This window comes from Dermacentor andersoni, chromosome 11 (assembly GCF_023375885.2).
Source record: "Dermacentor andersoni chromosome 11, qqDerAnde1_hic_scaffold, whole genome shotgun sequence".
Taxonomy (NCBI): Eukaryota; Metazoa; Arthropoda; class Arachnida; order Ixodida; family Ixodidae; genus Dermacentor; species Dermacentor andersoni.
This window is the reverse complement of record NC_092824.1, coordinates 109614414-109640221: the sequence shown is the minus strand read 5'-3', so window position 1 is coordinate 109640221 and position 25808 is coordinate 109614414. Positions and strand designations below refer to the sequence as shown.

The window sequence follows — 25808 nt, the reverse complement described above, 5'->3', positions numbered from 1 at the left end:
CAGCAAGCACTCATGTCCAGCTCCCCCACGTTAAAACCCGTTTAAAGCATGGTCTTCTTGAATCTCTCTTTTAGCTGGGCATCGACATTTCGTACAAGTTCTTGGAGCCAGACGACGAACGGAACAGTCACTTCAACGTGCACGACCAAATCGCCGATGATCCCGAGGTGCCTTCCACCCACGTCCTGAAACTCGACGTCAACTTCAAGGGTGACACCAAGGAGCGAAAGGTGGCCGCCGAGTTGCGGTACTCTTTTAACCACGACCTCTTCAACCACAAGCTGCAGTTCTTCTACGACCGGACACCGTTCAGCCACGCTGACACCGAAGGGCTGAAGGTAAGCCTTGCAAGGCCGGGTTTATCGCGGCTTCCTTAAGCCGCGATCACTGAACGGTTCGCAACCGCTAGCAAAATGAACAAGTAGCACGAATGAGCTCACGTTCTTTTACAGTATATCTAATAAAAACGTAAAAAAAAATACAAACGCTTAGCTTTCAAAGTCTCCGTCTATTTCTGATCAGCTTTTATTGTCGGGTTAGTAGTTTACAGCATGAAATATGGTATTCAAACACGTACCGATTTGTGACTGATAGTGTAGACAACATTCTGTAGCCATTCCACTGGTCAAGGCAGTTACTGCAATTAGTGACGGCTAAATTAACCTACATTCAGTGACTGTTATGAGGGATACACCTATTATGTGTAATCGAAATGGAGAATCTGACAAGTGCTGATGCTTTTTCTTTCACTGCCGCATTCAATTAATTCTTTGCATGTACCATACACCCGCAGCTTGAAAATTGTTATAAACCGTACAGGTAACGCTAGAACAAAATTATGCGATTAAAATCTGGATCAGTTCCGCTTTCTTTTTTCTGACGCAAGGACTTTCCAAGTACACCTTCAATGTGTTGCTGTTATGGAGTTACGGCATTATCACTATGTCGCCATCTAAAATTCTCAAAGAAGTCCTCTCCATAGAAAGTGTAACTAAGTTTGGGTCGTTCGTTGTAGCAGGTCCTTCAGCATAATAATAAAAAAGACAATAAATAAAGGGTATGACGAGCGAGTCTCCAAGCATTACAAGGAGGGCGTTATGTGCTGTGCGGAATTTTTCTTTTGTGGGCGTGTGTGTGTGTGCGTGTGCGTGTGCGTGTGTGTGTGTGTGTGTGTGTGTGTGTGTGTGTGTGTGTGTGTGTGTGTGTGTGTGTGTGTGCGTGCGTGTGCGTGTGTGTGTGTGTGTGTGTGTGTGTGTGTTTGCGATACGCGGTCGTGGCTTCACTATACCACCAATGTATATACTTCTGAACTTTATATTATTTGTTTCTTATTTATTTCTTACATCACGCTTAGTGTGCTCGCATTACAACTTTAATTTTATTCGTTCTTTTCTGTCCGCCTCGCACTTAAGTGGAACATCAAGTCATTCACCATTTCATTCATTTAATTGTTTCCATGTTATTCAGTAGTATTTACATCACTCATAGCGCCTTATTCTATAGGGTGTCCCAACTAAAGTTAACCACGCGTTTTAAAGAACAAAAGGTATCTAAAATCCATGGTGCAAGATACGATCCTAACAGCTAGGCTGTTCGGTCATCATGCCTCTGACGACCGAATACAGTAGGCTTTGCGGCTGTGTCTCACGCCCTCTTTTTAGATCCTTTTTGTTTCTTTCAGCAACTTGAATAGCGTTAGCTGGGACACACAGTATGTGTAAATGAAGTGGTGTCGACGGAGGCGCGTGCTTCTAATCTCTGTTACTGATGCCCGTACTAAACCTATGTATACAAGCCTGTAGTTGGTAAAAGGCGGGAGGCGGGGGCTAGAGCTGACTTCTGAAAAAAATGCTCTTCCTCCCATTCACTTCATTTATTCAGATCTGCCTGGATGCATCGGCGAAGTTCCCCAAGCCCGACTGGAGCGTAACTAACATGGCTACGTTCTACGCGGGGCACCACGTCAACGCCCACCTCGACGTCCACTATGGAAGCAGCTGCGAAGCAGGCTCGAGTGTAAGTTTTCCGATTCACGCCGAATATGATAAAATCTGAACCTGTGGCCGAGGTCACTGGGCCACAGTCACAGTGATCAAAATACGACAAACAAAGCTACCGCCAGTTGGCTGCCATCTTGCAAAACTGATATCTACTACTTCGAGCGTCATCAAAGGGAAAACCCAAAGTGCGTTAAAGAGAGAATTACGGCTAAACACGCCAGCCCTGTAAAGAACTGGTCAATGACACTCCATTTTCAAGTGTAAAACAGCGCGCCACATGTAAACAAGTTAAATTGCAATTCGCACACCGTAAGAAACCTTCACTGCGAAACATGTTCGGTGCACTCTTTTGCTGAAGTCTTTACAGGGTCGTTCATACTGAAACACCTCGTCAATAATGAGTATGACAAAAGGTCACGTTGCTTACAACGGCACCGTTTATGGGTTCTTTCAGCTAGGCAACAAAACGCGATGAAAAAAAATATTGGCTCACTCAACTGTAGTTGATACCTACGTAATGTGAAACGTTGCACGAATCGGCCCAGCGCGAGACGCCGACAGGCGTCTGGCTGGCGGGGCCCTGCCGGCCCGAGACGCGCTTTGTCGTTTTCCGGTTGTTTTAAGCCGTCGAATAAATGAACAAGCGAAGGATCAAGCGAGCGAACGAACAAGCGAACGAACGAACGAACGAACGAAGGAACGAACGAACGAATGAACGAACGAACGAAGGAACGAACGGACGGACGGACGGACGGACGGAGAAATGAATGAACGAATGAACGAGTGAACGGTTTCCTTTTACTACCGCAGGTAAACCTTCAGACCCATCGGAGCTCTCGCTCAAAAAAAAAAAATACAATTAAATTATGATGTTTTACGTTCCAAAATCACTTTCTGATTATGAGACACGCCGTAGTGGAGGACTCTGGAAATTTTGTCCAGCTGAGTTTCTTTAACGTGCCCCTAAATCTAAGTACACGGGTGTTTTCGCACTTCGCCCCCATCGAGATGCGGCCGCTGTAGCCGGGATGCGATCCCGCAATCGCGTGCACAGCAGTCCAACACCATAGCCACTGAGCAACCACGGCGGGTGGAGCTCTCGCACAAAGAGCACGTGACGCCAAAATATGATGCCGCAAGGAAGAAGCATGAAATTCGGGGCTGCGCTTACAGAACGCGGTCGACACCGCTCACACTCAACACGCTTGGCTGATCAGCTAAACGTAGAAGGGTCAGGTACTTGCATCCTTCATTGAGGATGGCGGCAATTATCAGCTCCGGTTTCACAGGAAAACAGCGACACGACTAACAAACTGGCGTTACTGGGAGAAGAAAACTTCGGATCCGAAACAATAAACGAAAGCCCTAGAGGTTACCAGAGAGTTTTCGTCGAATTGAGTCATAACGTTATAATTGTCATAGAACCATCACCACGAAACTGAATTTGATGAACGCAGTAGCATAACCGGCTATGCGGAACGCAGTAAATAAGCGGCTCCACGAGGCGTCACTACGGCATAGTGAGAAACAGCAAAAAGGAAGCAGTGTTTCACTTGGAAACGCAACTATTTCGCTTATGGAGACGCCGTAGTGCAGAGCCCCAAATTATTACTGTCTTTTTAGCTGCAAACAGCGAATTCTAGGCATATTACTGAAAAACTGAAACGTGAAAACCAACAAATGACTTTCGCACCTAATTACATGGAATTACTAAGTGTAATCGTGCTGTAGCCGTTTTCCAAGCAAGGGGTACACCAATGTGTACGTTTTGGAGTCTTAATTAAGCCATTGTCATAAATGCAAGTAAATCCGGAAATGATGCAATGCATTGCAGTATTTTTGGAATTGCACACGTTTTATTTTTGAGCACTGTACAGTGCGTCGGTGACACCAGGCCAGTGTCATTGGTCTCCGCCCTTCGCGGCTCGAGTTTTCATTTCCCGCTCCGCGTTCGCTCTTTCATCTTTCGCTGTTCTCGCTCGCTCGGCTACGCCGCCGACGCCGACGCTCACCGCAGGAACGGGCGCCTAAGAGCTGCGCTCTAAAGACAGCTTTTATTCCCGTGTGAAACTATAATACCTCGTTGTAGCCAACACGTCGAAACAACTGCCCACATGTTTACTTCCCCTGTAGGTTGCAGAGATGCGTCATAACTTTGTACTCTTTTTCTCTAAAAACAGATCACGATTGACGGCAAGTTCACACACACCGACGAGGACGAACAACAGTTGACAGCTGCGGCCGAAGGCAAGGAAGTCGGCAGGAACAGGTTCAGCAGCACATTCCTCCACTGGCTCGCTAACAAATGCCACCAAACGCAAGAGAAGGGCCTCCAGTTCAGCCACTACTGCTACAGACTGCTCCGTTACTCCAGTCGACTCGGCAAATTCACCGCAGACGTAGAGTGGAAGAACTACAAGTCCGTGAGTACACAATGACACCGTCTTTTGTAAGCGTTAGCTTCTTTCAGACACTGCAATTCTTCTACTATTCAACGCGCTATCTTTAAAAGCATCGTTGGTTGCATATTTAACCGTCGTCATCATCGTAATCAGCCTTGTTACGCCCACTGCAGGGGAAAGGGCTCTCCCATACTTCTCCAACTACCCCGGTCATGTACTAATTGTGGCCATGTTGTCCCTGCTAACTTCTTTATCTCATCCGCCCACCTAACTTTCTGCCGCCCCGTGCTACGCTTCCCTTCCCTTGGAATCCAGTCCGTAACCCTTAATGACCATCGGTTATCTTCCCTCCTCATTACATGTCCTGCCCATGCCCATTTCTTTTTCTTGATTTCAGATAAGATGTTATTAACTCGCGTTTGTTCCCTCACCCAATCTGCCCTTTTCTTATCCCTTAACTTTAAATCCAGCATTCTTCTTTCGATAGCTCGTTGCGTCGTCCTCGATTTGAGTAGAACCCTTTTCGTAAGCCTCCAGGTTTCTGCCCCGTACGTGAGTACTGGTAAGAGACAGCTGTCATACACTTTTCTCTTGCGGAATAATGGCAACCTGCTGGTCATTATCTGAGAATGCCTCCCAAACGCACCGCTATTTAACCGTATGTAGTTTGAAAGGGTGTAGTGTGGAAGAGTGTGATCAGGGATATGTTGAAACGTACCCAAGGCGGCGATCTCCGGCGCCAGTTCAGTTTCTCTCACTTCGGTGCGCGATCCACTGTGTACCATGCCACTATCTTCGTGAATGTGTGGATTGTATGTCACTGTTTTGTCTTTGCATGGCTTAAGTAATTAAAAACGCTCCAAACGTAAACGGAATGTTAGTGCTCAATGAAGGTAACGGTTTACTCGATGATAATTATAGACGGTTTTCCAAATAATTACTTTCCCATGAATACACGGTAATATATCACTGCCACATGGGTGTGCGTTCGCACACACACATGGACACAAACGCACAGACATGCACCAGCTCCCCAAGGATAGTGTAGCGTCTAAAGCCATTTGTTCTTAGCAAGTCGGCATTACGTTCAACGCAGTTAGCAGCTTCTAGGTTGCGCTTGTCAGCCAGATAGTTTCTGTTAACTTTGTAGTTGATGAGCAATGAATTTGTGCTTGGAGGAACATATGTTATGATAATCCCTTTGAAAAGAAGGGGCCAGCTGGGGCCAACAAACAATACGTACTTCTCTTTATCTTTCTGCTGCGTCTATTCTCGGCTGCTAAGCTCAGTGGTTCGTGCTAACAAACCATCGAAACCTAACGCATGTTTAAAAGGTAATGACCCTAATATACCTTATTTCCCACTTTACGTTACCCACCTTTCCCGGTCATTTGCTGGTCTTCGACAACCAGCTTCACGTTTATTCTACGCTAAAAAAAACATACGCGGGTTCGAGCAAGGCAACTGCGTCCTCATTTACGTCTAGATAGATTCTCCGACATGCTTCATGTCATTAACTACCAGCGTTTCTAGCATGCCTAGCAGGACACAGTCGTTGAAATTCCATGTTCCATAAATGTATAACAAAAGAGGCAACCAACGGGCACCTTAAATAAGTGCACCTCATGCACTTCTACCTCGCACTTGCGTCCCTTATACTCTAGCAAAACTGTACGTTTATCTTCGAGATCGGCTTTCGAACATGTCAGTCACGTTGAAAACACGTCTATTTTTTTCACTGCTCTGTTGTGCAGCTGCTGAATCGCTTGGCACCATACTACGCGAAACGCTACGCGTACAAACCCTGGAAAGCCGGCTTCCTGGGTGTACTTAGCTCGTACTTCACGAGTGACCACGGCAAGCTCCACGTCGTCTCGCAAGTTCCCTGGTGGCGTGCCTGCGAGAAGCCATACACCAACATGATCGTCACGACCGAGGATGGCCACCACCACGAACACTGGGAGGTGCCCACATTTAGCAAGATCCTCGAGCCAAGGATCTTCTCGATAACCGGTTACTCGAATGCTGCAGAGTACTCCAAGCTCTACAGACACAGTAAGTGTTCCGTCTGAGGCCTAAACCATAAGATCCTGTAAACCTGACAATTTTTTTTTAGATTCCATTAGGTTTTCTTTGTAATGTCGAGCGACAATCGGATGGATGAGAATTTTCTCTCCCATATTCAGTGTCCCTCTGCTTCGAGCTGTCGAATTATTTGTTCTTGATCTGCCATTTGCTAAGCTGGCCAAGTAGTAATTCAAAATGACAACTATACCAGGCAAGCTGCAGTATTTTGTCGACACATGACAACACCTCGCCTTTCCGCCGGGAAAATTCACGTAGATAGTTCTTGCGTCATGCTAAAAACGTAGCCCTGATTATGTTGAACATGGCGCTACACACAATGGAAAAGGACGAAAAAAGTAGGAAAACTGAAATCATTTGTGTATCTGTTGGCTGTGTTGATTGCAAGCGCGTTTTCAATGCTAAAAAAAATATACACTTTTTCAACATAAGCAAGAAAGTGTTTGTGAAGGCACGAAATTTAGGTGGCGCTTCTGCAACACTTAATTCAGGCAAAAACCAACAGTACCTTAAACGTTAATTGGCAAATATTGCTGTTCAAAGCAGCAGTGATCAAGCGCCAAAGTGCAGTAGAATGCACCTACATTTTTTGGCCGAAGTTTCGAAGACAAAGTCTTCTGAGCCGTCTTTATACGGGTTCGGCGTGTCAGGGATGTCGCTATTTATTTATGCAACCTTACCAAAAGGAGCAATTTCGTTGCATTGCAGTGTCGTAGCCAGTCCAAAAGGGTACCAAAATGAACGCCTCAACAAGACAAAAAAAAATTAGTCACCGAGTAGGTAAGATCCACGGTACTCCGGCGCAATCACCATCAATTTAGTAAAAATTTGCACACATTGCACCATGGACGGCACCATGGACTGCACCATCTCTTGCCGGTTACATGTGCCTTCCTGGAGCAGTGCTTGTAAAAAATCCGATCTATGATCGCTACGAAAAAAGCGCCCGTGACTTATACAACACCAGTCAGAACATTCTCCCTTGAGACACAGCGATCACCACGCGGCGTCCGCGCCCACTGCCTCACCGAGCGGGCAGCCAGCGGCAGAGCGTATAAACCAACTCGACCACACTCCGCAATGCCGGCATGTCTAGGGGACAAACGAATACAACGCGCTCTAAGAAACCTCCTCCGCAGTGCCTAGGCTGAGTCACATATTCAAGGAGCAAAAGCTCCCAGATTTTCTCTCTCGCGCTCGGTCCTACTTGCCCCTGCGCAGAAACGTCGATCGCCCCCAAAAGCGCCATGCCCCGCTGTACCTACTAGCAATTGTAAAAACGCAACGGCAAACGGAGGCCTCAGGAGAGCACCTGAGGTTACATTAAAGCAGGCAGCGAAGGATCTCCAGGGCACCCAAGCGGTAGCGGGCGGATCAAAGCTGGAAGCATGGCGACCCGCAGGTTGGGGCCACGGAGGCCGAAGCGTGCCAGGGGGTGTTCGCATAAAAAATTGCCTGTCCGCGATAGCAAACAGCCGATCTTATACTCCCCTGGCACGCGCAGGCCTCTGCGAGCCCCAATTCACGGACCAGTCCGGCTTCTAGCTTTGATGTCCCCGTTGCCGCTTTGGTGTCCTGGAGGCGCCGCCAATAATGCGAAATAATGACACGTTGTTTTCATTAGTAAAAACATGATCGAATAAATATAATTGCATCGAGCCGCCAACTTGCGATGCTAAGTTCAGCACTACCGCGCCCCGCAACTTCTGCCGGCACGCCTAGGTAAAAGCGCATACAACGCGCGCCAAGAAACTCCTCCGTAGTACCTAGGCAGAATCGTATTTTCAAGGAGCAAAACTCCCCACATTTCCTCGCTCGCACCCACTCTTAAGGCTCGTTTATAGTCCGACGTTATCGGCGCGCGGGCGAGCGTCGTTCGCGGTCAGTCACGCTACGTCGGTTGCGCTGCGCCAGCCGAGATGCCACCCCTCTACAACGCGCGCGCCGTCGGCTGCTATCTTCACAGCATGCGCAGAACGTTCGCCAAGTCGCGCGCCGTCCGTAAAAGCCGTCTGCGGAGTTGTGTTGGCGCCTTTTTCTTCGCGCGCAATGCATTGTGGTGCGAGAGCTCCGCCGACTCCGACGCGCGAATGGCTCAGGAGCCATGTCAGCGCCGGGCTCGTCGGGGCGCGTCGGAAGCCGCCGGTTACGTTGGCTGCGCCGGTGCGCCCGACTATAGAGGGGTCGTTTTCACCGACGTGACGTAGCGTGCGCGCGCGCGTGCGTTACGTCGGACTATAAACGGCCCTTTACTGGCGCTTGCGCGCAAACGTCCGTCACTTCCGCAAGTGCCATGCCCCGCTGTACCTAGTAGCAACTGGAAATACGCCTCCTTGGATCACTCCTTGTCAAGAAAATGAAAGGCGTATCAATGAAAGTCGAGACGGAAGAAGATAACGTCACTGTACACTCTCGTCCAATATGAAAAGGAACACCTCATCTGTGTTCCAACTATCCCTGCTAACGTGCAACTGAGAAGCTCAAAGCTCTTTGTTATGTTCTTCTCCTGTTGAGAAATCCTGCACATGGGACATTGCCTCATTAAATGTACACACTAGGAAATTTACTGGCCTTAAACATGACTCCGGCGTTCCCTTTCATATTGGATGACACTGCACAAGCGTGTAAACCAAAGGAATGAACGAAGTCAATATGGATAAAAGAAATCGATGGTCCAGAAACAAATACGATCTGACAATGAAAGAATAATTTACATAGTGCAATAATATCACGCAATTATGCAACATCTAATCATGTTTATTGCCACAATTTCAGTACATATTAATACATATTCCGGGTAGGTCGATCTTCCGCATCTTTCTTGGTCAACACGCCTTTGTTTTCTTGCTTTCTGCACAGACAGGCAGCGTGTTTATTCACTTTGTATTTCCTTTATTCTAGTTTCTTGGTGCTTTTGGTCAGTCTTTACATATCTCACAACACCGTCAAACCTTTTTCCGCTTCAGAGTACTGCGACCTACAGTCTCACAGCGTGCGCACTTTTGACGGCACCGTGGTCCACCTGCCCGAGACAGACTGCTACAAAGTAGTCGCCCGCGATTGCTCGCCTAACAACAGGTTCCTGGTCTTGGCTCGTGCAACGAACAACCCGACGCTCACCAAGGTGAGGATTCGGCCCGAGCGGCCAATCTAAACCCAAGCACAAGTCATTCATCGGCGTCAGCTGCTCGTTGATAGGCCATTTCTGAAAGTAAGATTCAGCAGGGAATATCATATATTCTTAACTACACAGTTTTCACCGCCATCCTCGTCACATTCGTGTCTTCGAAGGTGAAGTCCAAAATGCCGCAGGCAGATGGAGACTTAAAGTGGTTAGACTAGCCGAATAATAGTAACGAGCCACGTTACGGCAACTGACCGGCCTTCGTCAGCGTAAGGCGAGAGGAAGGCAAGTTTCTTTGTGGAAACGTAACTTTGGCTTCTCTTGTACGGCTACTTTTCATCACTATCGCGATAAGGCTGCCAAATCACCCTTGTTCGCTGCCTGAGGGGTTGGTTCATTAAGGAATGATAAGCATCGAGTTTTCCAGTTTTCCTGATGAGAAGCTTAACATATAAGATTTGGACATCACTAATATTTAATCCACGCATTCTTAACAGAGCATGCTTAATCGTCCTGTACTAAACATGTCATGTTGTCAATGCATGTGATCTGCGATCAACGCGAAAAGCAACCCCTATCGATTGAAGCAACAAATGCGGCTGCGTGAACAATCAGTCCGCGTTGCACGAGGGACGCAATTTGATACCTCAGGCTTGTATGCTTCCAGGTTGTCCTACATGAGAGTTCGTTGCGTTGCTTCTTTTTAAACTCGGCCATTCTGTAAGCTTCCTGGGTAAACATTCGATCGGCATTGAAACGCAACACTTTGAAGTGGAGCGCTACTGTGTAAAAATGATCGTATAATTACACACAAGTAATGAGAAGTTCAAAGCTTTGCGTTAAGCATCAAATACTGTGATCCTAATTGTTTTTTGGTTGCTCAAAGGCAACCGAACAATGTTCAAATTTCGGAATTATGGCAACCATCGACATGTCTTTTTGAAACCATCAACCTATGTAGAGCATACTATAGGCCGGCAATATCATGAAGACATCGTAATGCTATTGTCAACAGCCTAATTACATCTACTCCAGATTAACGGTGTATCATTCTAAATGCAATAAAGCGAATGTCTACTCTCTTTCTGCAATCGAACGCAGGCAGTGAAGGTGTTCATCGACACGACGATGATTGAGATCTTGCCATTGGATGATCAATCCGGCCTGGTGGTACGCGTTGATGGCAACAAAGTAGACATCGCGGCCGAGCATCCCTACAGCCACACCTCTCACGACGTTGAGCTGTTCAGGATCAAGAAGAAGGCCACAAAGTGGTACGACCTGGACTCCGAGTCGTACGGCCTCCACTTGGGATTCAGCGGGAACATGCTCGAGGTCGAGGTTAGTAAGGCAATCGTTTTGCTCTTAACAAACAGGAAATTATAATTTGAGAATGCATCTCTGAGATTTAGTCCTTCAATAACCAGAACTCGTACAAAAACGAGCAACACTCATAGCACCAATTGCAACAGCTAAACGACGCCGAAGAAGCGCCGCTTGCAGTCTACCTTTCTTCTTCGTATCTTTAATTTCATGTATTGAGACGCACAGTTGTATTCGTACTCTACGCAAGACTAAGTCTTCAGTTAACTTTAGGTTTTTCAACGGCCTGATTTTCTGCTCTCTTTGTATTCTTGAAGTACCCTTATCGGATAGCGGCTTGAAATGCAGTCCTTGTTTGCTTATAAGTGTGTGAAAAGAATAATGTTTCCTTAAACTGTCACCTGCGCATCATTTGACTTGATAATAGAGTATTTGCGGCATGCACCACCCGACTAACGTGGTCCAGGGGTTGCGTCTATTACTATTCAATTTTCTGAGTCCAAACTGGAATGGAGTAGTTCCCACAAACGGTTGCTTCGTATATTTAAAGCAGGTGATAGGAACACTCACTGTACACTCGGACATCGTCGTCGACAGAGTGAAGTGTGCTTTGCAAGGCCACCACCACCTATGGTCGAACTGACCCCATCTCTGCTACCACCACTCTCCTAAATGTGTCACGTGGCAACAATTGCCTTAGACACGAACTGTATGCCGAAATGTGCCGTGGAACAACCGAGGAATAGGTAAACCGTCATCTGTTTGCTATAATCGAATGCGTTCGATGTTAAAGGCGTACTAAGGGTAATTAAGACTTGTAATATTTTTGAAGAAGACGTATGATAACCAAAGAATTCACGAACGTGAGAACATTTTCTTCGCGAATAGCAGATAAAAGAGTGCGTGACGTTGATCGCTGTTGTTTTACGCACCATAGGAACACAGTAGTTATGACAGATACGCTGGTCGAGTGGGCTTCAGAATACTTTTGATGACCGTACACATACATAGGGTAAATGAGCGTGCAGCAAAAGCTTGATGTGCGCACATTTATGAATTTCGGGCCCATCGGAATACGACTGCCGTTGCTGGGATTCGAACCTGCGCCTTCACTGTTAAGCAGCACAATGTCATAGACCTGAGTAACCGGGGCTCGTCCGCCGGACTTCGTGTCGGTCCCCGTTCGGACGCTGCCCACTCATGCATACGATTGAATGATGAACGGCATTTTCAGAACATGAATCTTGGAAATACTGGACGTGGTCCTACGAAAGCGTTTGGAAAATTTCTTCAGTATATTAAATTTAACGCACACGAAAATTTGATGCTTTCGCTGACGGGTTCTTATTCTACAACGCCTGCTTCGACTTGACCTTTGATCGAAGGCTATGAAAGGCGATGGACGCTGGTAAAAGTTATTCGCCGATCTTGTTTTTTCAGGTGGCTACGTTCTACCGTGGAAAGCTGTGCGGCCTGTGTGGTGACTACAACCTCGACAAGAACCACGAGCTGTCCGGTCCCGATGGCCACCTGTACAACAACACGCTCGAGTTCGCCAAGAGCTACGTTGTGCCCAGCGCGGACTGCCACCCACCTGCCCACTAGGTGTCCTCGGCGGCGAACGCTCTAATCGACCATCACATCATTACAACGAGCATACCTCCGTCAAAATCCCACGATCAAAAAGCAGGGAGCCGAACTGGAAGGAAGTGACGGCTTCTATCTTTGTCTCATGGCTACAAGACGGGAGAACTCTTAAGTATTAACCCTTTGACAAAATGCAATATCACTAGTCCTTCAGCTATGTATATTGAAAAAAGGCAATAAAGGAAAAAGTCATAAGCAAGTACGTAATATGCTCATTTTTTTACAAAGCATGTTGAATCTGGTCAGGACTTTCTATCAACGCAGTGTCGAAGCTTAGCATAATGTCCGTATATTAGTCAGCGTACTTATACGACGAGAAAATGGCGACAGAAAGGGTAACTCCCATGGGAGAACATCTCCCGCTACCATAAGCTACAGTGTGCAAAATATGGTAAGTTTTGGTAGTTTAAAAAATCGACACTAAAAAAACTATTCCACACCTTCTCAGGGCATGCCGGCCTCCTCCCCTTGAGACGTTACCCTCCTACCTCTTAGAACACAGGCCATCACTGTGAATAAAGGCTTCCATAAGTGAATGAAAGAATGAATGATTTAATCAATCAAATAATGAATCGAAAAATTTATCAATCAAAATACGGCAGACTTGTGGGACTCTGCAGAATCTCAACACAATTTCCATCAAAGCCACGAGATAAATTCTTCTCTGTAAAACACACTTATAACGTTTCAGTAAGCTTGCATGCGTACTTGACTACTAAAGGCGTAATTCGACCACACAATTTGAGCTCTGCCTTAGTGGGACGTTGACACTGTGTGTGTGTATGTGTATGTACGTATGTGTGTGCGCGTGTGCGTATTTAGAGAACGTGCCTCCCAGCATTTGCTCTCAAGGGCCTGGGAAAGGCAGTATGCTAAATTTTTTTTTTTTTGACGATCAGCTCGCAACACATATTTATGTCCATAGCACACCTGCCTGGTCATTACCAAATTTTCCGTACATATGTAGTGTACGCACATATACATCGACTGATTTTGAACCCCTTTAAAACCATGTTTACATCCTTGACATGAACTACATTGTCAACTCGTCGGACCATCTGTTTGGCGCTCTTTGGCCAGAACTGACCCATGTGCCACGAAAACCAATTCATCAATCAAATATAAACAAAGTAGCCTGTGCAGTTCACCCAGGACAGCGGGGAAACTTACTATACGAACACCGAGAACAGTAAGCGGTGGTCAAACAATCAAGCCGCCATCATAAGTTTCACTAAAGCCAAAGAGGAGCTTAAACTGAAAATGAACTCCACCTAGGATTTCTTCTTCCATGTGAAGCTGCAGGACCTACTAAAAACAAACCCACGTAAATTATGGAGGTCTGTTTTACCACGTGATACGACAGCTACTTCTATGGTGATTAACAATAATCGGGCCAATGATCCATTTCATATATCAAATATATTTAATGAGTATTTCCAGACCGTCTTTACTCGTGACAACAACGTCATCCAAACAGACACCATTGCTCGTAGTGACGTCTCCTTCAATGACGTTAATGTTACCGAGGAAGGCGCTTTGAACTTAGTATTGAAACTCGCTATTAAGAAGTCTACGCCGTGTGCCTCACGACATTCCGAACTTGCTTATGGTATGGTACTTATTATGGACTTGTTGTTATCTTACTGTCATATTTCGCAAGTACCCCGTCCCCTGAAAGGGCTCAACTTCTTCCTTGATTCAAGACCGGTGAAAAACACATTATATCTCATTATAGACCAATTTCTTTTACTTCTCATTCACGTAAAATGTTAGAGAACATTACTTATAAACGCATTATGGATCTTAAGCCAAATAGATTACTGACTAAAGTCCAGGACGGCTTCGGACGCCAATTCAGCGCAGTAAAACCATCTAGCTGAATTTACACATGACATTTATATTAGCCTCGGCTCGGACAATCAAATTGACGCAACCTTCATTGACTCTTCGAAGGCATTCGATACAGGGATTCATTCAAAATTGATGCATAAACTTGACGCCATTCTTAACAATACCCGGCTTCTCAGCTGGATTTTTAGTTTTACTTCCAATTGATCATAATTTATTAATTTGTGTTCTTTAACAGAGCTGATTCCAGGGTGGTATAAGTGCCCTCAGAAGGACCACAAGGTTCCATGTTGGGTCCGTTGCTTTTCTTGATATTTATAAATGATTTGCCTCGTCACGTAACCTCAAATTTACGTTTGTATGCCGAAGACTGCGTATTATACAACAAAATTGCCTGCTTTTAAGACTGTTTAGAGATTCAAAATGCAGTTTCCTTTGCTCTTGCTGCGTTACCTGGCTAAAGACAATTAACATCCGCAATGCCGTCCTTATGACTTTCACTAACAACCCGATGTCTTCCGTTTTTACTTAGAAAATAATAATACTCCCATTCAGAGCGTTAGTGAATATAAATACCTTGGTCTTGTTTTCACGGCCAATATGCCTTGGTCCAAACACATAGTTTTAATAACCTGACCAGGTACTGAAAAGGTTAGGGTATCTGCGCCGCACATTGACCACAGCCCCAAGAGATGGGATTTCTCATTTTTCTTAGCCTCATTTTTCATTAAGAGGTAGTAAACTACTCATGTACGACGGCGAACCAAAAAGTATTTGCCCCTGTTGTTTGTTAGCCAAATTACGGCTGTAAGTGCGAAGCCAACATATCCATTCCCAGCGGTGGACCTTTCTTGGACCGGCCCGGCCTTATCTGCCGGTAGCTCCGCGGCAAGGCGCTGCTGTCGATTGTAAGACACAACCGCCACCTTCAGCATGTCCACGGCGTACAAGCAACGAAATGTGATTCGTTTTCTGTGGAGCAAGGGACGAATGCCCATCGAAATCCACAGGGAAACCCAGCCCACGTATGGGGAAAGGTGACTCACATTGAGAAGTGTGAGGTGGTGGTGGTGTTGTGAGTTCGCAAAAGGCTGTGAAGGCTTTCGTGACAATAAGCGTTTGAGGAGGCTGCGTGCGTCACTGACTGACGACAACATCGTGACAGCAGTCCAAAAGTGGTTCCACAGTCTGCCGGGCGAATTCTGCCAGGGGACATCTCAAATTTACTGCTGCAATGAGACAAGTGTCTGAACCGGTGTGGGGACTATGTGGGAAAATAGTGTAACGTAGGTAAAATAGTACGTATGTATGTAGTTACCTACACGTACCTTATCTTGGTTAATAGAAAATAGGCGTAAACAATTTCTAATTCTCCCCGTATATATCACTAATCCGGCCGCTACTAGAATATACTTCACCTGTCTGGAATCCGTGGAAACAATGCGACATTAATCAAATCGAGGGCTTTCAAAAGAGTGCGATTCGCTTCATATGCCTCAGGCTCGATAGGGATTTTTTCACCTTCAACACAGTGCTTTCATCCCTAGCCTTGCAACCGCTCTCAGATCACCGACGCACGCAATCAATAAAATTTTTGCATTGCATTATTAACTCCTCTTGCCAGATTTCTACAAATAATTACCTAACTCCTGCTAAACTATCTAGAAGTGGAAGTCACCATCACCTAATCATCGCGCCTTATGTTGCCCATACGGAAACTTGCAAATACAGTTTCTATCCCTATGTAATTAATTGAATATTAGAATTTTTTGCCTAGTCCTACTCGTTCTCTTCCTTTAAACTTATTTTTAGCTGCTGTTGAATAGGTAGTTAGTATTTACATTTGGTATGCATTGTTCATATTGTCTTTTATTATTTGTCATTGTTCTGCATTTCACATCCACTCCTGCATTAGCCCAAGAAAGCTGCAGTAGGTATAAATAAATAAAATGAATCATGCATATAAACAAAGTGCAGGAACAAGAGTTCAATAATTATTTGTAACGCTTATAATTGCGCGAGGAACGTGAATTTTTTGCCATACATTGTACTTAAGATGACCTACATTTCCGACAAGATGGAGCCAACACCGCCACTCTTATTCAGGCACACCTCAATGCTCCTACGAAAATAATCTGCATCTCCGACAGCAGGGATGCGCTGGGCAATCAAGCAGCTAACCAGCTGGCTCAAGAAGAGTTACTACGAGCTCCCATTATCTACGGTCTCCTTACATGTTCCCAATAATGACAGTGCGCCTGACTCTGAACAAATACCGCTCCAAAGGCACAAAATTCTCACGCCCATACCCGACCTTAATCAGAGAGCATGTAACGCTCTTACGGTGGGCTCAATGCCAAGTCGCATTCGCCAGTACCGCATTAGGGCACAATCAAGGCCTCGCCCTGAGTGCCAAGGATAACAAGACTAACACCATGTGCTATTGGTATGTCATTCCTCTCCCCCATCCCTTCCCAAGTTCCTGTGGCCTTTCATTCTCACCTACACTGGACTGGCTCATCCTCGCTAAGACAAAACACTACCAACGCTATATCGTGTGATCAATCAATCAATCAATCAATCAATCAATCAATCAATCAATCAATCAATCAATCAATCAATCAATTTATTTGTGATTCATTACAGCATCTGCACATAACTAACGCGAAGACAAGGACAAAAAGCTGCTAAGTAGCAGCTTGACTATGTTCATAAGTGCCTGGAAAAGTTCATCATCGGCTTGCACCGCAGCGCCCCCTAACCTAGCGGCATCTTTTAGCATTAATAAAGTTTTCGTTCATTCCTCGTCATGCCAACATTTCTGAATCGCCTTCAGCGCAACGCTAACCATTGCTATCGCTCTCAATGATTCTACTTTGGGCTAAACTGCCTTTCCTCTTTCTTTCTTTTTTTATTTGCAAGCGTCGTGACTACTGAGCCTGACCCTGCTAAAAAACAGAAAGTTCCACAAGGAAAAATAAGAAACATAGTAACTGAATATATAGACATGGTAGCAAACCCATGACCACTCGCTTACTTGACTGACCTCACTCGCTCAATACCTCATTGCTTTCCACGCAAGTCCACTGACTGCCATATTTGGTACTTTCTCACCGCAGGCCTCCAAATTCGCGTTCAGCTTACTTCTACACCCGTTATTTGAAAACTTTCCGGATTCCAGTTATGTGCAAACGCTTTCGAAATAAAGTTACGCCTTTTCAAAGGCCAACTGAGGCGCGACCCAGCCACACGCGCCAAAAAACAGTCAGCAGTGCAGAGAGCCTGTGCGACGTATCGTATGAACTTAGTTTCAAGGGCGAATTCAGTCACCCCGTACGTGACACCCAGGAGGCCGCTACTTCACCGGCGACGCTCGAGAAGACCGCACGCTTCGCAATCGAAAAATCTGAGCCCAGACTGAGACTTAGGACGAGTGACCTGCTCGAATGAGGTTTCTCTGGACGGATGGTATTATCACTGCTGGAAATGCGACGCTAAGAAAACAACCGTTTTATCTTTCCCCTATGCACTTCACAGTCTGGTCCTCCCCCGACCCCCTCTCTATATTACCGCACTCTTGCGCCATATCCAAAGCTACCCTCCCTCTCATCCACCCTAGCAAAGGTAATCCAGTACTTCACGCATTCAAAGAGCGAGCGGAGGCATTTAGAGCTCTGCTTGCAATGGGCGTGAACACTTGAGCTGCCATCATGACAGTGCTATGGATATTGCTCCTGGCTGCCGCAGTCTCCGGTGAGTTGATGTTGAATGAATCGCACGTGGCGCCTAGGAAGAACACCATGTCTTGCCAGTTTTGTCTGTGCACTTACCACTTGTGACTATGTGGTTCTAACATGTCACCCTTGCGATGACACAAAACAAGCACTAGTGCCACGATCGGCCGACTAAGTGACCACATTTGATTGGAGAGTCTACGGGATCGGCCCGGCACTGAATGCGTCACCTTTGGTATCGGAACAGTTCAGCAATTCCCGGTCCCCATGAAACACCAAGTTTACATGGCGAAACAACCTGCCGTGTAAAGCCACAAGCTGTTGGACAAAGAAAGCGTCAGCCTAAAAAAAAATAGAGGCAGAGCTTCGCGTTACACATATTAGTATAAAATTTTGCAGCATTGTGATAGCCTAAGCATTCACGGTTCTTTTTCTTTTTGCTTCTTAAAGGAATGGTGCTAACTTCATTGCTCGCATTTACTTAAGACAGCTGTTGAAAGTAAGACGCTTTTCATACCAGGCTTCTGGTTTCAGTTTCATCGTGCTTGAACTTTCCGGTGCCAATAAGTACAGACCCGCCGTGGTTGCTCTGTGGCTATGGTGTTGGACTGCTGAGCACGAGGTCGCGGGATCAAATCCCGGCCACGGCGGCCGCATTTCGGTGGGGGCGAAATGCGAAAACACCCGTGGTATTTAGATTTAGGTGCACGTTAAACAACCCCAGGTGGTCAAAATTTCCGGAGTCCTCCACTACGGCGTGCCTCATAATCAGAAAGTGGTTCTGGCACGTTAAACCCCATAATTTTTTTATAAGTATAACCTAAAGCTGCAGCCTAAATGCCGATAAGGTTGGAAATTTTTACAGGTGGAATGTGCCGAGATAAAGAAATTGAATTTTCTACCTTGCTGTGTTTAAAGGTTTAATTCTTTTCGACATCATGATTCAGCTGAGGTAAGAATGATTTAAGTGCAGAACGCCGATTATAGCATAACTTGGCGGCAGAGTGGCCTAACAGCACTGACATGCGCCTACAATGAGTAAAGGGAATAAAGGAAGTTTATTTACGTCCTTCTCCTTCTCACGGTACACACGCTTTTCCCGCTTAAGCAATAAAGGAATATGTACTGAATGTTTTTTTTTTCTCTCTCTCTCTCTGGGGTCACCAGGCTTCGAAGTCGGCAGGGAGTATGTGTACGAGTACAACGGAACGATGTACATTCTAAACCCTGAGCAGCGGCATCAGTTGACTGGTCTTGGATTCCGAAGCAAGGTCATCATGCAGCCTAAGCCCGATCACATGCACTTCAAGGTAACCTCAGAGAAACTAAGTTCAGATAGAGTGAATTAATAATTACCACAAAATTGCCCTCGCGAAGTGAGCGATCGCCACAACAGCTTAAAGGCGGTTGAGATGACAAAGATGGAGTTCATCTTATTTGCTAGAGATTTGCCCTCAATTGCTGTTTTTTTCAGCACTATAGATCAGCGTTCTTTAGCTTTAGTTACACAAATACGGCGCATCCCTTATGTTTCTTCGTAATAACACAGATAATTTTTCTATCTTCGATAAGGCACCGGAATGGGTGCTAAATAACAATATTTACCCTTTTTCTCTCTCTCTCTCTCTCTCGTATCTTCAAAGCAGAACCATAATGAGGCTAATTAAAATATGCGGATGTTAGACCGCTTTATGACTACCGGACGTTACAGAGACAATTACCTTCATATTACTTGAGCAGCAGCATCAGAGACGTGCCTATATTGGCCCTTTTTATAAACTTTCACTCTCGCCCTTAATGTGGCGGCATTTTGAAGTCCTTACAATTTTTCGAGTAAAAATACTTGCAAACTGGAGAAATGAGATAGTCGGAGACGCAAGTACTTACACAGCCGCCTAGAAAGAAAGTTCGACAGACATTTTTATTTGAGAGAAAAATGTTACAAATATTAGCGTTCTCGCTGTCTCTGCTTCATAATAGATCAAGTTTCTTCCTCTGTTTCTCTGAAGCAATATACAAATCAGAAGCCTTTACCACTCATTCTTCCAGATTGTGAACTTCGAAACGGACACGTTCAACTCGGATGAGATCGACCTGTCTAATCACGAGTTCCAGTACGCGTCAAACAATCACCTCCTCGGTGCTCTCGAACAAGGTTTTGCCGCCAAGTTCGACGAAGGGAAGGTACAGTGTCTTGTTGTTTTTTTTATTTTTCGGGAGAATTATTGCCGTTGAAACAGCGGCACCGTTTGTGCCACTTGCGAGTGCCTCACACACACAGTTACAAAAGCAAAATTAAAAGAAAGCAAAGACTGAACAACAACAATGGACATGACTACGCGTGCCGTTGTACACAAACGCATCCCTAATGTTTTCAGCCAACGGAATTCCGTACAAATAAGTATTTCAAGGCGCTAAGAACTTTCCTATCAAAACCATTAACAAGCCATGGTAGACGTATCCGAGTGTTACGTTTCTTGTTTGCCAAACTACGCGTATAGAGGTGATGTGTAAATGGAGCGCACCGCGTCCACCTTCTCCTTAGCACTAAGAAGGAATTTCGAATGCATTGCTTTTGTGGACTGTGCGCACCGGAAGCAACAATTGGTGTCCACATCTACGGCCCATAATGACGGCTCCCTGTGGATTTAAAATGCAGATCATAAAGGCTATGCTTTCGCTGGTTGAATGCCTGCGGAACCGACTGCGGAAGCCAGCAACACGTCATAGAAGTCGGGTTTTGTACACCACCTGTTGCAGAGCCGGAAACATGTCACAGCCACCATTCTTAAACACCACCTATTGCCTAGTCCCGAGCAGACGTTGTACAAATGGCATGACGTCACGAGGTAGCAGCGCGGAAACTTTAGCTGGTATTTCGCTTCCACGACTTCTATTGTCTTACGTAGATCTCGCTCACAGCAACACTAAACTTCGGAAACCTTGTGTACAGACCAAGCCAATCTTACTATTTCACTTTAAAGGATCCCCGAGCCACCCCTCGGGCATTGTGGAAAAAAAAAACATTCCGCGGATTACGTACGCAGCTGTGAACCGCTCACCCACATTTTGTAGCCGTGCGCGGCTCATGCAGTTCACAAGCGGAACGCGAAGTTATCTTTTTCTCAAGCACCATTTTTTTTTTCAAACCGAAGCCTTCTTCTCGCCCGTCTCAAAGCTGCCGGCGACAGTCTATGCCTTCACATTCCAGATTCCCACACATGGCTGTTATTGGCCGATATCTGACGTCAGTCAAGAAGGGTGTTTGGAGTAGTGGACTTCTTCCACCTGTTAGTGTGTATAATATTTGATGTGTTGGGCAAAACAGGTTGAAGTAAGCGAATACTTTGTTTTCAGTTTCGCTATAAATGACGCACTTCCGGCCCATGTGATGCCTAGCTCGAAGCCACGCTTCATCGCCTGTCTCCTCTCGTGCTGGCAGTGAGGGCAAGCCCATGTTACACGCGCATCCGGTGAAAGTACGCGCCTGGGAGGTGCTGTTCTCATAGAGCGGCGGTGCCTGGCTAACACCTTCCGTGTTAGCACGAAAGGTCGCCGACGCTACGGTGCTCCCGTCGCCGCTTCGCTGCCATTCTCGCGCCGCGGCAGGCACCGCATTTCAGTAAAAGGTACCGAACGTGACCTCTGTAACATACGTAAACATTGGGAGAATTTCAAGTAAGCTGTATATTATAAATTAAAATTTTCGGCGTTAGATCCTCTGAAGGTCGTGGTTCAGAGAACTGCGATATCTGTTTTTTGGTGTAGAGTTACGGACTAGTAAACTTCATGCTCCTATTTCTTTTTTTTAAATATACGAGTTTTCGGAACAATTTGTAAGATTTCGTCTTATTTTGCTTCTTAGAGTCCATATTATTCAACCTTCTTTCTCGAATCAGACAAATTTTCTTCAAATTGGTTCAACGGTTGTGTCACAAAAAGCGCTTCAGCATTTCACGTGCATTTGAATGCAGGAAATTCTTGTTAGCCCCGTGCTAGAGCTTCATCTTAAACACAGCGAGTGATTTCAACACTTTAGCAGAGCTCGTGAATCGACAACCAGAGCCAGCACTTAGGAATTGTTCGCGCCTGTCCCCATCCTGTATACTGCTTTCTGCAGATCGAGGAGATCGAGATCGGCAAGAGCGAACCACTGTGGGTTAGAAACGTGAAGAAGGGCGTGCTGTCCCTCTTCCAACTGGACCTCGTCAAGGGACGTCACGACCGCCGCGATGACAAGGAGTACCACGTCAAAGAGGTAAGCTGGCAGCCGAGGCTATATAAAGATGTGCAGGTTGTTGCGCGTGCAGAAGTTCGTATACATATTACGAAGTGCGTCAAGAGATGCAGCTTTAACAATAGCCGCGAAAATAGTCATGTTCTGTGCTGAGTAATACTAATAAAATAAACGTGTTTTTCGATGACTCAATGAATCAGCGAATTATGCTAGTTTTACGTGACAAAACAACGATCTGATTTGGAGCCACGCCGTAGTGGGGGACTCCGGAAAGTTGGAGCATCTGGGGCTCTTTAATGTGCACCTAAATCTAGGTACCACGGGTGTTTTCGCATTTCGTCCTCATCGAAATGCGCCCGCCATGGCCGGGATTCGATCCCGCGACATCGTGCTCAGCAGCCCGACACCATAGCCAAATGAACCAGTGAACTGTTATTGCAGTCAGCAACACATTTACCGAGTGCGCATGTTTCCACGGATCGCAAGGCATTGCTTTTCAAGCTGCGCTACGTACATATGCATTGCTTTTTGGTTCGACTGTCATATGGCGGTCGTAACAAGACGTTTCCTTTGTCCACTCCAAATTTCATTGAATTATCCTCATGAAAGCTTGCACCGCAAGCACTGAATGAACATTTCAGCCTCCACGCACATCGCAATTTACGAGAGTACAATACAGAACTAACCGCATAAATTGAACCCGACTCGCCTTCCGAAGATGTTCGCTCACTGATGTATATTTAATTAAAGTAGCACAATCCTGTCAAACGAAAAAGGCCACAATGGTAGACACAGACACGCGTCACTGATGTGTACGTGTCTCATACTGCTTGTGACGTTCCGCTGCCTTAAGTCCTCGAAAAAGCACCGACAAGCCGAAGAACACGTCCTGCTCGAGTTAAACGGTTCGGCTTCATGAGCGTTGACACGGGCTATGTGATACATATTGGAGACAAAAAAAGTGCGAAAGGGAAAGCAAGAACACAAACGCCAAAGTGATCTGTAGTGTGGTCGCTTGTTTTGTTTTCTTCTTTCGCACTATTTCAAATCGAGCTGAAGGTTGCTCTTCCTTCTCCTCCTAGTTTCATCACCATCAAGGAAAGACAACTGGTGATTATCTTAAATATTGGACACACAATGAGGGATGCGTCATCAGCGGTTATAGGAAATACCCAAATAATATTAACTAGAGAAGTGAAATGAAGAACTATAAAAGATAAAAACTGCGAACAAGGGAACAGCCCGTAGTTCTTTTTATATGTTTATATATGTTTATATATGTTTTATATGTCGTTGCCCGCAAATGGGCAATGACATTAAAACAGAGAGTGTGAGAACATTCATTCAACGACTGAGACTAAAATGTTTGGAGGAGTGATAGCAGGAACAATTAAAGAAAAAAATATAAATTTCTAAACGTTTTCGAGTTTGAAGGGGATCGCCTAGCGTGTCAAACACATTCCTGTGGCTAAATTGCTAGCCTGCACATCTTTCTGTTTATATCCGCAATCCTTAGTCTTTCTTGGCCCGTCGTTTGGCGCTGTTCCAAAGTTACAAACAATGTACCTGCATGCTAAATTTTCAACCCTCCCGCAATATACCCTTCTCCTTTATGTAACGTTTATCGCCGTGCAATATTATTTCCTACAGGATGGCCTCCACGGCCCTTGCGAGACGATGTACGTCGTTCGCGAAGAAGAAGAGCACGACTACCTTGAGGTGACCAAGGTTAAGAACCTGGAGAAGTGCGACCACCCCAGCTTTGCCGTCATAGGCCGGGAGGTGGCGAAGAAGTGCGTCATGCGCGAAGTGCAGGGGGAAATGGTGAGCGAGTGATACGGCAGATGCCCGTAGGCCTGGAGTTCATTCTGAATGGGCGTGTTGAATGTTCCGATGCCTAAGGGAATGAGAAACCCTAAGCGGATTGGCGAATGAAAGTCACATGGCCGCCGCGGCCATGACGCAACCCACGACCTCCAGCTCAGCAACGTGACGTAATAGCAACCGGGCTGCCGCGGCGCGCGGAAACGTAATATTTGAAAGGCTCGATTTTATTCATTTGGCGGTAAAAGGCTCATTACTGATAGAAACCAGTATGACAAAACCGCACAACTGGTAAGTACGTCAGTGTGACGTATAACGCTTCTAAATTTCCTCTACCAGGGTCGTTATGATGCAAGATAGGTTCTGAAAACTTGGGAGGACCAATCTTTGGGCGCTAGCGCGTAAATCTATTCCCGACCGTTTCTATTCCATTTCTGCAATCATCCCTCTGCGATCGGTCAAACATTTTTCGCGCCACCCCCACTTCGCCTGTCTGCCACGTCACCTCAAAACATCCGTGAAAGCTGCCCATCTGATATGACGCGAACACATTGATGACGCATGATTAGCCCAGATAAAAGAAAAATAATTATTTTTTGAATAAATATCCGTTTTGCAATTAGCCTTCCTATAATAGTCAAGCGTTTTACGGCTGTACCCACTTCACCGGTCTGTCTCGAAACGTCACAAAACTATCGCAAACTCGCCACATCAGAGTGACGTGTATGAAATAAAGATGCATTAATATGCCGCACAAAACTGAATTTTCCTTTTTTTTTTCGGAATAGCCAGAGGCTACCCCGTTCCGAAAGGAGCAGATGTCTGCCTACCCATCACTAGGACACTGGCTACTCGGAGCTGCCGGGGAGCGTGAATTCATTTGCGTGGAAAAAAATTTTTTTGCGTGGCAGCCTAACGTTGTCGAGCCCTTTCGGAACATTTACGACATCGCTCTACCAACGCTTCTTCGCTGAGAATTCGTTCTAGTGGCATTTTAGAGCGCAGCTCTTCCGCGAGCCGCGAACGGCGGAGACCCATGAGAGCGGCTCCTTCAGTGACGTGCGCTCGGGACACTGGTCTCCTGCGGACCTGCCCAACCACTCGATGCTTACTCGTACCTAGTCCCAGCCGGACCGCTCGTTTCGTATTATTGCCTGCTCACATCTACTCTTGCTCACGCTTGCTTGTTTTGCTTAGTTTGGTTTTGTTCGCACTTGTTTCGATTGTCCTGGTTTTCCCCGCGCCAGCCAATATATCGCCAAATGAAAACGTGTATAGAGCTGTGTTCAAATTTCGCACTAGGGAGTATCGTAATCGTCGGTGAATTTTTTTTTTAACCTTTCCTTGAACGCCTCCACAATTTTTCACCAGCCAACGCAAGTTAAGCAAGGGGAAGCAGGCCAGTCGCAGACGTCGGCCTCATCGTCCTCATCCGGTTATCTACTTTCACTGGGCTAGCTGGGTCCCACAGAAATCTTCTCCACTGCTACGTGCTCCTCACTTCTATAGTCCACCTGTTCGATAAGAAAAACCTGCCAAGATAGACAATGCTATTCGTTTTGAAAGCGAATAAAAGTAACCTCC

At 45.9% G+C, this 25808-nt stretch overlaps 2 protein-coding genes and 1 long non-coding RNA gene across 4 annotated transcripts in view; 2 read left to right on the top strand and 1 right to left on the bottom strand.

Annotated features, from left to right (window-relative positions):
- Window positions 1–12780, top strand: part of LOC129386930 (vitellogenin-6-like) — a 47491-nt gene extending 34711 nt beyond the window's left edge. Inside the window, exons 19-25 of the mRNA XM_055075400.1 lie at window positions 75–338; window positions 1882–2016; window positions 4181–4423; window positions 6157–6457; window positions 9454–9611; window positions 10713–10952; window positions 12375–12780. Of these exons, the coding sequence (XP_054931375.1) occupies window positions 75–338; window positions 1882–2016; window positions 4181–4423; window positions 6157–6457; window positions 9454–9611; window positions 10713–10952; window positions 12375–12539 (1506 nt within the window). The 3' untranslated portion in view covers window positions 12540–12780. The remainder of the gene's footprint in view (window positions 1–74; window positions 339–1881; window positions 2017–4180; window positions 4424–6156; window positions 6458–9453; window positions 9612–10712; window positions 10953–12374) is intronic.
- Window positions 1–25808, bottom strand: part of LOC140214012 (uncharacterized) — a 185075-nt gene that overhangs the window by 46111 nt on the left and 113156 nt on the right. For both annotated transcript variants that reach the window (XR_011890897.1, XR_011890898.1), the window contains exon 3: window positions 6206–6299. This is a non-coding gene — a long non-coding RNA (uncharacterized lncRNA). The remainder of the gene's footprint in view (window positions 1–6205; window positions 6300–25808) is intronic.
- The window catches only part of LOC129386917 (vitellogenin-6-like), a 53582-nt gene continuing 45913 nt past the window's right edge, over window positions 18140–25808 (top strand). Inside the window, exons 1-5 of the mRNA XM_055075323.2 lie at window positions 18140–18182; window positions 19331–19473; window positions 20213–20347; window positions 22284–22421; window positions 24051–24224. Of these exons, the coding sequence (XP_054931298.1) occupies window positions 18140–18182; window positions 19331–19473; window positions 20213–20347; window positions 22284–22421; window positions 24051–24224 (633 nt within the window). The remainder of the gene's footprint in view (window positions 18183–19330; window positions 19474–20212; window positions 20348–22283; window positions 22422–24050; window positions 24225–25808) is intronic.